This window comes from Sapajus apella, unplaced genomic scaffold (assembly GCF_009761245.1).
Source record: "Sapajus apella isolate SASKATOON/1434 unplaced genomic scaffold, GSC_monkey_1.0 scaffold230, whole genome shotgun sequence".
In the NCBI taxonomy this organism is placed as follows: Eukaryota; Metazoa; Chordata; class Mammalia; order Primates; family Cebidae; genus Sapajus; species Sapajus apella.
The window spans coordinates 31,800-45,401 of record NW_022437170.1 but is presented as its reverse complement, the minus strand read 5'-3'; the positions used below and the strand labels follow the sequence as shown (position 1 = coordinate 45,401).

The window sequence follows — 13,602 nt, the reverse complement described above, 5'->3', positions numbered from 1 at the left end:
CAGAGGCTTTCGTTGATCATTTTATATTTTTGTCTACATGTCCTTGAGTCTTTAAGTTTCTCAGTTCTCTTCTGCAACTTTCTTTTTTTGAGACAAAGTTTCACTCTTGTTGCCCAGGCTAGGGTGCAATGGTGCTATCTCAGCTCACCGCAACCTCTGCCTCCTGGGTTCAAGTGATTCTCCTGACTCAGCCTCCCGAGTAGCTGGGATTATAGGCATGTGCCACCACAGCCAGCTAATTTTGTATTTTTAGTAGAGACGGGGTTTCCCCATGTTGTTGGTCAGGCTGGTCTTGAACTCCTGACCTAAGTCTCTTTTGAAAAGTTCTGGGTTGGCTGGGCACGGTGGCTCACGCCTGTAATCCCAGCACTTTGGGAGGCCAAGGCAGGCGGATCACCTCAGGTCAGGAGTTTGAGAGCAGCCTGGCCAAGATGGTGAAACCCCATCTCTACTGAAAATACAAAAATTATCCAGGCGTGGTGGTACATGCCTGTAATTCCAGCTACTCGGGAGGCTGAAGCAAGAAAATCGCTTGAACCCAGGAGGCAGAGGTTGCAGTGAGCCGAGATTACACCATTGCACTCCAGCCTGGGTGACGAGCAAATCTCCTTCTCAAAAAAGAAAAGTTAAGTTGTGGGTGACAGGCCGGGAGGAGTTATTAGAGAGAGAAGCGTGCTGACACCAGGACCCAGCCTTCACTTGTATTGGGAGCTGCTTTTGCACACTACCCAGTGAGAGGGTTAATATGCACAGCATTATTTATACCATTTTCTCTCCGAGAATGAACTCGGGTATCAGCAAGTGCTCCTTCTCAGTCCCACTTCTCTAACTGACTTTTAGCTCATCTAAAGGCCGCAAATAAAATTATAAACAATGACATTTTAGCTTCATCTGTCAGGTGGTCTGACCAGCCATGGGGTCCCCTCAGATTCTGGGGTGTTTGCAGCACCCTGACTCGACCGGTGGTGTGTGTTGCCTCTCCACAGCGTACATTGTGGCCGTGTACCACTGCATGAAGGACGGGTTGAGGCGCAGTGCCCCAGGGAGTACCCCTGTGAGGAGGCGGGGGGCCAGCCAGCTCTCCCAGGAGGCCGAGGGGGCAGCTGGAGCCCTTCCCGGTGAGCAGTCTTTTGTTTCTCAAGGCCACTGCTGTGTGCCAGTGACCTAGCCCCTCTGTTTGCCATGGGTGGTCCAGACAGACAGATGGGAGGTCCCTAGTGACAGGCAGGTCCCAGATCCCTCCCTTAGCATCCTTATACTTCCAGGAATGATCACCTTCTCTCAGGATTATGTCGCAAATGAACTCACTCAGAGCTTCTTCGCCATCACTCAGAAGATACAGAAGAAAGTCACAGGCTCTCGGAACTCTACCGAGCTCTCGGAGATGTTTCCTGTCCTCCCCGGTTCCCACTTGCTGCTCAATAACCCTGCTCTGGAGTTCATCAAATACGTGTGCAAGGTGAGGGTGCCAGTGTGCGTGTGAGGTGAGGACGCTAACATACGTGTGTGAGGTGAGAATGTTCATGTGTGGAAGGTGAGGCTTAACGTGCATGGTAAACGTGCCAGTGTACATGTGTAAGATACAGACACCAGCATACCTGTGCACAGTAAGGATGTCAGTGAATGCAGGGTGAGGCTTTCATGTATGCAGGGTGAAGGCACATACATGTGCAGGGTCGGGGCCAGCATGTGCAAGGTGATGGGCAGGTGTAAGTAAATGTTCATTCCACCAACATTTATCATGCCCCTGTCACATGTAGCCACAGTTGAGGCATTTGTGCTCAGGTGTGAGCAAGATAGGAAAGGCCCTGCCTGGTGGGGCCTCTCTGCTAACAGTAGACCTGAGAAGGGAGACGGCACTTCAGAGGCTGAGGTGCTGTGGGGACGGAGCCTGTAAGGGGCGCTGGGACCAGGGGCAGGAGGAGGGAGGACACAAAGGCCCTGGAGGGCAAGCTTGGTGTGTTGGTAAAGTCACAGCTGGGAGGATGGGTCACAGGAGACTAATAGGCTGGACCAGGACCCAGAGCTGATGAGACGAGAGCTTGCTCGGATGCTGAAGCCTTTCTGGGAAAGGCAGACTGAGTCCAAGGAGGGATAATATTACCAGATAACCACCACGGGTGTCAGCCCTTATCGAGCAGAGCACCTCCCTGCCCATTTCCTCACTCAGCCTTCCCAGCAAACTGCATGTCACCCACGGCTAAGGTTACGCTTGACGGCCTCAGGGTCTGGTTGTGGTGGAGAAGTGTTTTTAGCTCACCATTTTAATTCCTTTGTTGAGTTCTACGTGTTTTAAATTTATTTTTATTAAGGTGTAATTTACATACAGTTCTCACTTTGTAGAGTGCCATTGTGTGAGTTTTCCATTCCTAGGTGAATGGAATTGTGCCACCATCAGCAGGATACAGGATAGTCACCACTGAAAACATTCCCCGTGCTGCCCTTGGGGGCTCAAGCCCTCCTCGCTGGACATCCCTTTAGCCACTGGTGTGTCCTCTGTCCCTGCACTGTTTTTCTCTTCCAGAGCATCACATATGTAGAGACATACTGAGCAGCCTTTGGGATCTGGCTTCTTAGCAAAACATACTTGGTGGTTGGTTCATCCACACTGTCATGTGTATTAGCACTTCCTCTCTTTCTGTTGTGATAGTGTCCGTTGTATGAGTGAAACACAGCTTGCTTTTCATTCACGGGTAAAGGACATTTGGGTTTTTTTCACCCTTTGGTGATTAATAGCAAAGCTGCTATAAACATTCTTTAGGTGCAGATTTTTGTGTGAACGTAAATTTCAGTTCTCTGAGGGTTAAAACCCAGGAGGAGCATGCTGGGTCATTTTTTAAGTATGTGTTTAACTTGATAAGAAACTGCCAGACTCTTTAGAGACAGGGATTTCACCAGGTTGGCCAGTATGGTCTCTATCTCTTGTCCTCGGGATCTGCCCGCCTCGGGCTCCCACAATGCTGGGATTATGTACGTGAGCCACCACGTGTGGCCATGAGTTAACTTTTATGCAGCGTGCATGCTGTAGATCTGAGTCCATATTTCTGTATGGAATATCTGACTGCAGGCACATCTGTCTTACTGTGCTTCGAATCTCATGCTGAGCAAGTCTCGTTTTTCCAGCAGCATGCGCTCACTGTGTCTGTGTCACATTTGGGTAATTCTCAGGATATTTCAGACTTTTCCACTGTTGTTATATCAGCCATGATGACCTTTGATGCTTCTGTGGCGATCGTTTTGGGGCGCCATGAACCGTGCACATAGAAGACCGTGAACTTAATGTTGTGCATGTCCTGACTGCCCCACTCACAGGCCATTCCGCCATCTCTCTCCCTCTTCTTGGGCCCCCCATCCCGATGACACAACAGTATTGAAATTAGGTGAGTTAATAGCCCTGCAATGACCTCTAAGAGTTTAAGTGAAAGGAGGAGTCACATGTCTCTCGCTTTACATAAACAGCTAGAAATGGTTAAGCTTAGTGAGGAAGGCGTCAAAAGTCGAGACAGGCTGAAAGCTAGGCCACTCACACCAGTTAGCCAAGTCAACTGCAAAGGAAAGGTTCTTGAAGGAAATTACAAGTGCCCCTCTACTGAACACAGGAATGATAAAGAAGTGAAACAGCCTATTGCTGATACAGAGGAAGTTTCATCTGGGTAGATCAAACCAGATACAACATCCCCGTAAGCCAGAGCCCAATCGGCTCTCACTCTGTGCAGTTCCCTGAAGCCCAAGAGGTGAGGAGGCTGTAGAAGGAAAGCTTGAAGCTGGCAGAGGTTGGCTTATGGGATTTAGGGAAAGAAGCGATTCCGGTAACTTTATAGAAGTGCAAATGAGGCAGCAAGTGTGGGTGAAGGGACTGCAGCGAGTTCTCCAGAAGATCCATCTGGGATCATTGGCGAAGGTGGCTATACTAACAACATATTATTAGTGTAGACAAAACAGCTTTCTTTTGGAAGATGCCATCTAGGACTTCCATAGCTAGAGAGGAGGCCTCAGAGCCTGGTTTCAGAGGACAGGCTGACTCTCTTATTAGTGGCTAATACAGCTGGTGACTTTAAGTCAAAGCCAGTGCTCATTGAATCTTAAGAGCACTGTTGAGACCTGCAGCTGAGAAAACAATTCCTTTCAAAATAGTACTGCCCACTGACAGTGGACCTGGTCACCCACGAGCTCTGATGGAGAGGCACAAGGAGGTGAATGCTGCTTTCCTGCCCACGGACACCCATTCTGCAGCCCGTGGAGCAAGGAGTAGTTGCGACTTTCAAGGTTTATTATTAAAAAATACGTTTCATGAGGCTGCGGCTGCTGTAGATATTGATTCTTCTGATGGATCTGGGCAAAGTAAATTGAAAACCTTTTGGAAGGATTCACCATTCTGGATGCCATTAAGAACGTTTGCGATTGGCTGAGCGCGGTGGTTCACCCCTGTAATCCCAGCACTTTGGGAGGCCGAGTGAGACTCTCTCAAAAAAAAAAATTTGTGATTAATGGGAGAAGGGGTCAAAATATCAGCATTAACAGGAATGTGGAAGACGTTGATTCTGACCCTCATGGATGACTTTGAAGGATTCAAGACTTTTATGGGAGACGTGACTGAAGATGTGGTGGAAACAGCATGGGAACTAGAATTAGAGGTAGAGCCTGAAGACGGAACTGAATTGCTGCATTCTCAGGACAAAATTTAACAGATGAAGAGTTGGCTTTTCATGGATGAGCAAAGAAGTTGGGCTTATTTTGTTTCATTTTTGAGATGGAGTCTTGCTCTGTCACCCAGGCTGGGATGCAGTGGCCTGCTCTCGACTCACTGCAACCTCCGCCTCTTGGGTTCAAGCAATTCTCGTGCCTCAGCCTCCCAAGTAGCTGGGATTACAGGTGCCTGCCACAACGCCCAGCTAACTTTTTCATTTTTAGTAGAGACGGGGTTTCTCCATATTAGCCAAGCTGTTCTCAAACTCCTGACCTCAGGGTGATCCACCTGCCCGCACCTCCCAAAATGCTGGGATTACAGGCATGAGCCACCACACCCAGCCCAAAAAAGTAGTTTCTTGAGATAAAGTGAACATTGTGGAAATGACAACAAAGGATTGAGAATATTCTATAAACTTAGTTGCCAAAGCAGCAGCGGGGTTTGAGAGGGCTGACTCCAGTTTTGAAAGAAGTTCTACTGTGGGTAAAATGCTATCAGACAGCATCACGTGCTGCGGAGAAATCTTTCATGAAAGGAGTCAGTCGATGCAGTAAACTTCAGTGTTGTCTTTTTAAGAAATTGCCACAGCCACCCCAAGCCTCAGCAATATCACCCTGATCAGTCAGCAGGCATTTACATTGAGGCAAGACCCTTCATCAGCAAAACAGTTACAACTCGCTGAAGGCTCAGATGATGGTTAGCATTTTTGAGCAATAAAACTTTTCAAATTAAGGTACATATGTTGTTTTTTAGACATAACACTTATTTACATAATAAACTACAGTATAGGGCAAACCTAACTTTTGTCTGGGCATAGGGGCTCACACCTGTAATCCCAGCACTTTGGGAGGCCCAGGCGGGTAGACTGTTTGAGCCCAGCAGTTCAAGACCAGCCTGGGCAACATGGCGAAACCCATCTCTACAACGATCACAAAAATTACCTGGGCATGGTGGTGCATGCGTGATGTCCCAGCCACTGGGAAGGGTGAGATAGGAGGATCGATTGCGCCCAAGAGATCAATGCTGTGGTGAGCCATGATTGAACCACTGCAGTCCATTCTGGGTGACACAGCGGGATCCTGTTCCAAAATAAAACAAATCACATAACCTTTTTGTTTTTTTGAGATGGAGTCTGACTGTGTCACCCAGGCTGGAGTGTAGTGGTGCAATCTTGGCTCACTTCAACCTCCACATCCTTGGATTCAAGCGATTCTGCTCTAGCCTCCCCGGTAGCTGGGATCACAGGTACACACCCCCACACCCAGCTAATTTTTGTATTTTTAGTAGAGACAGGGTTTCACTATGTTGGCCAGGCTGGTCTTGAACTCCTGACCTCAGTTCATCCACCTGCCTTGGCCTCCGAAAGTGCTGGGAGCCACCACAGTCATGAGCCACCACAAATCACATAATGTCTATATGCACTGAGAAACCAAAAGATTTGTGTGATTTGCTTTATTGTGGTATTTGCTCTGTTGAGGTGGTTTGAAACTGAACTTGCACTATCTTTACATTTGTATTCCTGAACCATTTGTTGAAAAGGACTATTTTTCTGTTGAATCATTTCTGTACCTTTTTCCATAACTTAATGACCTCATCTGTGTGGATCTATTTCTGGATTATGTGTTTTTTTTATATCTTAGGTTAATTTGCTAATATTTCTTTGAGGATTTTTGTGTGTGTGCTCAGTTACTGGTCTGTAGTTTCTTTCTTTGTGTGGTCTTTGGTTGTAGCATCAGGGTGATGCTGGCCTCATAGAATGACTTGGGGTGCTCTCCCTCTTCACTTTTCTGAAAGATACTGTGTAGAATCACAGCATTTCTTCCTCAAGTGCTTGGTAGATTCCCCAGGGAAGCCTGTTCTCACCGATGGAGAACTGCCAGTGTAGAGAAGCCAGCTCTCTGAGGCTTCTAAAGGGGCTAAGGAAGGGAGGAAAGGGCTCCAGGAAGCCGCAGCCTGAGGTCCAGAGGGTTCTGATCCAGCCCAGTGGCAGGGAGGCCCCGGGAGCTGCTTCCTGATGTGGGCTGTGGTCTCCGCAGGTGCTGTCCCTGGACACCAACATCACAAACCAGGTGAACAAGCTGAACCGAGACCTGCTTCGCCTGGTGGATGTCGGTGAATTCTCCGAGGAGGCCCAATTCAGAGACCCCTGTCGCTCCTACGTGCTCCCTGAGGTCATCTGCCGCAGCTGTAACTTCTGCCGCGACCTGGACCTGTGTAAAGACTCTTCTTTGTCAGAGGTGCGGCTGAGCTTCCTCGGGCCCTTCACGGGTAGAGCAGGACATCCGAGGGCAATGTGGTGTCTTGGGGCTCCTGCAGCCCCAGCTCTGTGGGTGACACCTGCTGCACTTCTGACTCACGGATGGGCAGCAGGCACCTTCTCAGGCCTCCCCACACCACGTTCGGAGTGTTGTCCTAGGAAAGGCTCAAGTGCAGATGAGAGGCCAGGTCTGAGTGCAGGCAGCTGCACGCAGGCGTCTCGCCCTCACCAGGCCCTTCTCACAGCCCCTTCCTCTCCTGAGATGCTGCCCACAGCACTGTGGTCTGGAGGCCAGCTGGTGACCTCTCCCGCTCTTGCTCTGCCTAGGACGGGGCGGTCCTGCCTCAGTGGCTCTGCTCCAACTGTCAGGCGGCTTATGACTCCTCTGCCATTGAGATGGCGCTGGTAGAAGTTCTGCAGAAGAAGCTGATGGCCTTCACCCTGCAGGACCTGGTAAGCAGTGCCTGGTGTCCTCCAAGAGGCCTGCCTTGCAGATCATCTGGGCCCTGAGCCTGATGGATGTTCTGTCCACACTGGTTGAGCATCTGCCTTGGGTCAGGAGTTGGCCTTGTGGGTGCTTTGTTCTTGTGGAAGGAGACAGACACTCCTGTGTGTGAGGAGAAGTGAAGAAGGAAGAGGGAATTGCACAGCTCGGCGGGGCCACAGGAAGGTCTCGCTGAGGGGCATCCGAGCAGAGGCGGGGAACACACCAAGCTGCAGTGGTCCAGGCCTGCAGGAGAGAGGGAGCGAGCAGGGCCTGGAGGGGGCTCAGGTCTGGGTGTCTGGGGTGGGACACCCACAGCGAGGGTGGGTGTAGGGAAGGCACTGGCAGGGTGGGATGTAGTGGTTCATTTTACATGAGGGCTGGTGTGCGCACATTGGGGGCTCAAGTCTTACTGATGGGCCCATGAATGTGTCTCTCCTCTCGAGCCTGTGAAGAAGCAGCAGGGGGTCCGGCCTAGTTAGGAGGGCTGGCTCCCATTGGGGCTATTCCCTTTCAGGTCTGCCTGAAGTGCTGCGGGGTGAAGGAGACCCACATGCCTGTGTACTGCAGCTGCGCAGGGGACTTTGCCCTCACCATCCACACCCAGGTGGGCTCTCCCTCACCTGCCTTGGCTCAGCCTCGCCTCCTCGACCTCCTCTGTGTGGGGACTGGGGTCTCACTGCGTCTGTTTATTCCTGCAGGTCTTCATGGAACAGATCAGAGTCTTCCAGAACATTGCCCAGCACTACGGCATGTCATACCTCCTGGAGACCCTGGAGTGGTTGCTGCAGAAAAACCCACAGCTGGGCCAGTAGCGGGCCCCGGGCCCCGGGCGCCTCTACATCCGCGCCAGGCCCCTTATGCAGAGGCTGCATCCCCATGCTTCCAGTGACCAGACCACTGACCACCCTGACTGTCCAAACTTGTGACCACAGGCCAGGGAACGGGGCGGGAACCAAAGAAAACAATTCTCAGGGAACTCAGACATCACAGGAGCAAACAGGAGCAGGATGTGGCCCTGGCCTTGCCAGAGTGTCCACAGAAGCAGGCCACGAGCGAGACTGCCAGAGCCCTGGGTGCCGTTTCTCGTTGACTGCGTTTCCAGCCTCCTTTTGCTTCCTGCACCATACATGGCGGGGCGGGAGAGTTCTCTAGGTGCGCCAGTTCTTTTTCTTAGGAGGAAAAACCCCTGGAGGTGTCTGGCTACCTGAGATTGGGCTCTGAGAGGAGGTGGGTTTCCACGGCCGTGGTGGGGCCGGAGTCTCACCTGTTTGCATGGAGAAGTGGGCTGTCCCCACCGCCTTTCAGGAGCAGGGTGTGGGCTGGTTTCCCAGGGAGTCTGGACCCTGATCCATGGGAATCTGGACTTTGGCTTTGTGCCCTGCTCATTTGGAGCCAGCTCTAGAGGGAACCCTCCATCAGTCGCAGGAAAACAAGACCTCTGTGCACCTCACTTTCAGCCAGATACATCCCTTGTCCTTTCTTGCCCTGGACCAGCTGGAAGCAGAAAGGCCAGTTTCACAGGGCAGCAAACAAGTATGAAATGTAAATCAGAAACGCAGTTGCCCCAGACGACAGCTCACAGGAGAGGGGCCCACATGCTCCCTGGGAGGCTTGCATTGTTGGCACAGAGCTGGCCTTAGTTTGTCCCTGCCATCTATTGTCCGAGGGCATCGCTACCACACTTTCCATTTTAACTTGTATTTCACACCGAAGTTTCTTTAGGTTGTCACTGTGTATCTGTGCAGGGTGCCCCAGACTGGGGGAATGGGTACCGCTGGGCATGTGTTTGGCCCTTGGATGCCACTCAGGCTGCCTGCCTGGAGAAACCTGATGCCTGCACAGATGGACGAGTGCTGAGGCCTCCAGAGTGGAGATCAAATCAAATTAGGGCAAACGGGGGAGGAGGGAGGCTGGCTGATTGGGCTTCATTCCTGGAAGCAAAGCGGGAGAACACTCGGGAATGAGGATTGATGGGGCCAGAGGACAGCCACTCATCTCCCAGGAAGGCCACCCAGCAGGACCAGGGGGCGCTTGGCGTGGCTGTGGGCCCCGGCCAGCCTGGGTTCACTCTGAGGCCAGCTGGGAGCTGGGGCATTTGAGCGTTGGTGGAGGGCTCAGAAACAAGCTTTGGCCTTGGTTCCCAAGCTGTGGCTCAACTGGAAGAGCCAGTTTCTCCAAAACTGGAGCCGGACATTTGTGAGCCACACAGCACATGTAGGCCATGGGGTGACCTGAGGCTGGGAGGCCACGAGTGAAGGGAAATAGGGCCTGGCTGTCCTGTGTACGGTGAGAAGACTGTTCTCACCACCTGAACACAGCACTGGGGTGAGGACTCCAAACTCAGGCTTTCGGATAAGACCCGGCCTGCCTTGCCTGCCCTTCTCTGCAATTCAACCCTGGGGAGTGGCGTTCTTTCCTGCGACTGGGTTTTCCTTCAGAAGGCAGGATGGCACCTGGCATGGGCGACTTCATGATGCTCAGTTCTGCGTTCCTCCCAGGACGCCCCCCTCCCCCCGCCTGGTGGGTACCAGTCTAACCACTGCAGCAGCCGAGGATGCAGTAACCAGATGACCCACAGGCCCTGATCCAGTTAGAGCCAGCTCCCAGGCTGGTGTCCATCCACCTCCGCCTGGCCTGACTTCCCGTCTCGGATCCTGTCCCCACCCAGCAGGAATGAGTGCTGGTCCGAGCACCGCTGCAGCCTGAGCTTTCGTTTTCCTTGTGTGCCGCTATCACCGCCTCCCTTCCGTTTTCTCTTCCTGAGTCATGCTATCCTCCTCCCACATTCTGAGATGAGGCAGCTCTGGTTTGGCATCTGTGGTGGCCTGCCAGGTGAAGGCAGGGACATGTCCTGGGTCCCAGTGCACTCCAAGCCTCGGCAGACCTGACTGTGGCCTGGCTGGCTGTGCGGACAGTGGGTCGTGGGGCAGGCAGATGTGCCCTGCACACCTCCCGGCTGCCTAGTGGGGAGATGACCCAGACCAGGTCACTGTGCAGCCCAGCTCCAGGCTGGTAGGGCCTAGCACCCCATGTTCATGGGCTCACGATGCTTCTACCCAAGGAACAAGGCCAGAAGGTTGTGCTTGCAAGTTTATTGAACTCAAGAGTATGTTGTGCCTTCTAAGAGTCTGGGCAGAATTCGAAGTTAAAACACTGGTGGGGTGGGGTGGGGCGAGGGTTCCCATGGCCCAAGACAAGGAGCAGAGCCCCTCAGAGCTCAGTTGCCTTGGGTCCCAGGTGGCTGAGAGGTGGTGGGAAGTGAGCAGCACTCTAGGGACCAGTTGGGGAGGAGTCAGGGCTGGTGCGCCAGGGTGGAGCCCCAGCCCTTGCACGGGGATCCTGTGGTGTTTGGTTTCATGGAGATGCTCCGCTACCAAAGTGCCCAGGTCCACTGAGGGTCCCTAGCTGGGGACTGGCTGGCTGCACCAGTCTGGGTCTGCAGTGCAGTGTGTCAGGAAGGCACTCAGAGTTGGGCCAAACCTTTAGGGTCTGTGGGTATGGAGTCTTGCGGGGCAGGCTCGGAGACAGGAGTGTCCACCATCTGCTTGGATGGGGCAGAGATGGGGCAAGGCCTTGGGGGCACGATGGCCACGCCACACTCTGCCCCTTGCTGGCCCTCCTGGCCTGATGGAGGGCTGGGGGGCTGATCCTCAGAGCAGTGGGCAGGCTGGGGAGGGGCCTGGTCCAAAACGCGGGCAAGGGTCAGAGGCCAGCTACCTGAGGGGCGGCTGGGCGCACACACCTTGTCAAATTTCTTATGGCTGTAGACCTTGTTTTTGTTCATGAATGTTAGCAAGATCCAGTCGCACAGGAAGGAGCCCTGGGGCCAGCAAAGCAGAGACCAGGGTGTAAAGACCTGGTGGAACCCCCGCACCCACTGGGACCCCAGAGTGGGTTCCTTACCACCCCGATGGAAGTCAGAGCTGTGGCCAGATTAATGATGGTGGGAATCAGGCTGAACTTCCCAGCCTGGAGAGAATGGGGGTGGTCAGAATGTCTGACAACCACTGATGGGGCTGGAGAGGGGAGGAGCATGAGGAGCAGGGCTGGCCACCCACCCCCAGCGGGGCAGTCACCTGGCCATGCACGATGACGTCAATGCGGATCCCGTAGGCTTTGATGAGCGTGCGGGTGGTGGTACCATTGATCTTGTAGTACTTGGCAAACCTGGAACGGGAAGGCCGGGAGCCCATGTCCAGGCTGCCTGGTCCTGTGTGGCACCAGCCAGGGCCCACTTATCCTCCACGCTCCAGGGCTGCCCCTCGGGTGCTGAGCCTCTCAGGACCCCACTGTGGCTATGATTTGGGGGACAGCAGTGTTCCGAGGACAGTACCTGAAGTTGTAGCCTGACGAGGCAAGCACATGCTTGGGGTCCAGCCTCCGGAAGGAGTACCTGGGGTTGCACTCCGAGGCGGGCAGGTCCAGGTCACAGTCCCAGTTGATGATGACCCCGATGACACCACCCTACCAAGAAGAAGCCAGGGAAGGGGGTCAGGAAGGCACAGCACACAAGAGGCCCCTTGAGCCGGGATCAGTCCAGGCTGCATGTGAGGTGCGCACTGAGGGGCCCACAGGGCAGCTTGGGGGTGCTGCTGAGCGTCCAGTGTCTGAGCTGTACGGGGTGCCAGTGGCCAGCCCTGTGGCCAGTGTCAATAATTCAGCAAGTGCCACACGGACGGGTTGTGCTGATCGTGTTTCTTTCCTCTGCCTGAGCAGGGCCGGCTGGTCGGGAGGGAGAAGGGACTGTCCCCCCTGTACCTCAGGCCCTCCCTACACAGGTGGCAGCCCACCCTGGCCCCGCCCCGCCTGCGCTTGCCCTGCCTTGTGTGCCAGCTCTGCGAAGCTCTCCCCAGCCTGCTCCACGATGAAGCCCAGCTTGAAGATGGGGCAGTAGAGGTCGGAGGCCTCATGGAACGTGCAGCGCTTCAGGTACCCATCTGTGCGGTCGGCGATGTTGCCCCTGAGGAGGCAGCAGGAGGCAAGGCCTGCACCCCAAGTGCCCCATTCCCAGGAGGCAGCCCCCATGCTGGGCCATCACCACGCCTTGCGGCTCTTACTTGGAGAAGTGGAATTTGGGGTAGTGGATGCTGTTCTTGATGAGAATGGTGAAATTTGGAGCCATCGTACCCAGAAATTGGCTGAGAAGGCACAGACGGGCTGTTCAGTCCCCTCCTCCTCCAAGGCCCCCACCTGGCATTGCCCCCCCCAGCTCCTGTCACTGCTGCCCTGCCCATCTAGCCTCTGGTCACAGGAAAAGGATCAGAGTGGAGGCTGGACCGCGGGTGCACCTGACAGAGGCCCCATCTTCCACCGGGCACCAGCCGAACACCTCGCAGGTCTTGGAGGGCCCCTGGTAATAGGGCACACAGCGCCCGGTCCGCAGGCCTGTGGGGCAGAGGTCACTGAGGCTTAGTGGGGGCAAAGCCCTGCCCAGCCCAGCCCCCGCCGGCGCACACTGACCGTTTCCCAGCATGTCCAGCTCCCCAGCCACGCAGTCGGCGTCGGAGTGGCAGGTGGCATTGTGGACTCTTATGCTCTAGGGTGGAGGCGGCCCAGTCAGGGATCCTGCAAGCCCCCCTAGCTGAGGCAGGGTCCCCCAGCGCCAAGGGCCCAGCTCACCTCGGGGCAGGTTCCCTGGGTCTGGAACTGGGTGGCCTCGACCCTGGTGATGATGCTGAACACGCTGCCCCCCTGGGCTCAGAAAGAGGAGGGGGGTCGGTCGGCCAGGCGGCAGCTGCTGCCCCTCGGCCCACTGAGGTGGGGTGCACTGCAGTGCGGGGGTCAAGGGGGCGGCCCGTACCTCGGGGGGCTTCACATACTCCTCCACGTCCCATACTTTGTGCTCGGACGTGGTGATCCCCTTGACCTTGGTGATGATGGAGCTCTCGGGGCCCGTCTCGCTCTCCTGGTAGCTTTTCTGCACGATGAATACGTACCTGCGGGCAGGGGCGGCGCCGGCTCCGGAGGAGACCCCAGCAGGGCTGAGCCCGCCAGCGACCCGGGTCCGCTCTGCGGGGCTCTAGGAGCCCGCCCCGCGCCCCCAGTCCCAGCCCCGATCCCAGCCCCTGCCCCGCGCCCCCGATCCCAGCCCCTGCCCCGATCCCAGCCCCTGCCCCGATCCCAGCCCGCGCCCCGCGCCCCGCGCCCCGCGCCCCGCGCCCCGCGCCCCGC

General features: G+C 54.8%; 2 protein-coding genes across 5 annotated transcripts in view; one reads left to right on the top strand and one right to left on the bottom strand.

Annotated features, from left to right (window-relative positions):
- The window catches only part of POLE (DNA polymerase epsilon, catalytic subunit), a 54,004-nt gene extending 44,865 nt beyond the window's left edge, over positions 1-9,139 (top strand). Inside the window, exons 44-49 of the mRNA XM_032271378.1 lie at positions 987-1,118; positions 1,266-1,459; positions 6,724-6,924; positions 7,272-7,397; positions 7,946-8,035; positions 8,130-9,139. Coding sequence (XP_032127269.1) covers positions 987-1,118; positions 1,266-1,459; positions 6,724-6,924; positions 7,272-7,397; positions 7,946-8,035; positions 8,130-8,243 — 857 coding nt within the window. The 3' untranslated portion in view covers positions 8,244-9,139. The remainder of the gene's footprint in view (positions 1-986; positions 1,119-1,265; positions 1,460-6,723; positions 6,925-7,271; positions 7,398-7,945; positions 8,036-8,129) is intronic.
- Positions 9,140-10,508: 1,369 nt separating this feature from the next.
- Positions 10,509-13,602, bottom strand: part of P2RX2 (purinergic receptor P2X 2) — a 3,365-nt gene continuing 271 nt past the window's right edge. The window contains exons 2-12 of one of the 4 annotated variants that reach the window (XM_032271384.1): positions 13,232-13,367; positions 13,051-13,122; positions 12,892-12,967; positions 12,720-12,816; positions 12,489-12,569; positions 12,253-12,391; positions 11,765-11,895; positions 11,508-11,598; positions 11,335-11,400; positions 11,174-11,251; positions 10,509-10,972 (exon numbers count right to left, since the gene is read on the bottom strand). In XM_032271384.1, the coding sequence (XP_032127275.1) occupies positions 10,895-10,972; positions 11,174-11,251; positions 11,335-11,400; positions 11,508-11,598; positions 11,765-11,895; positions 12,253-12,391; positions 12,489-12,569; positions 12,720-12,816; positions 12,892-12,967; positions 13,051-13,122; positions 13,232-13,367 (1,045 nt within the window). In that variant the 3' untranslated portion in view covers positions 10,509-10,894. Of the gene's footprint in view, positions 11,252-11,334; positions 11,401-11,507; positions 11,599-11,764; positions 11,896-12,252; positions 12,392-12,488; positions 12,570-12,719; positions 12,817-12,891; positions 12,968-13,050; positions 13,123-13,231; positions 13,368-13,602 lie in introns of all 4 variants that reach the window. The other 3 variants (XM_032271382.1, XM_032271383.1, XM_032271385.1) reach the window with 3 other exon arrangements.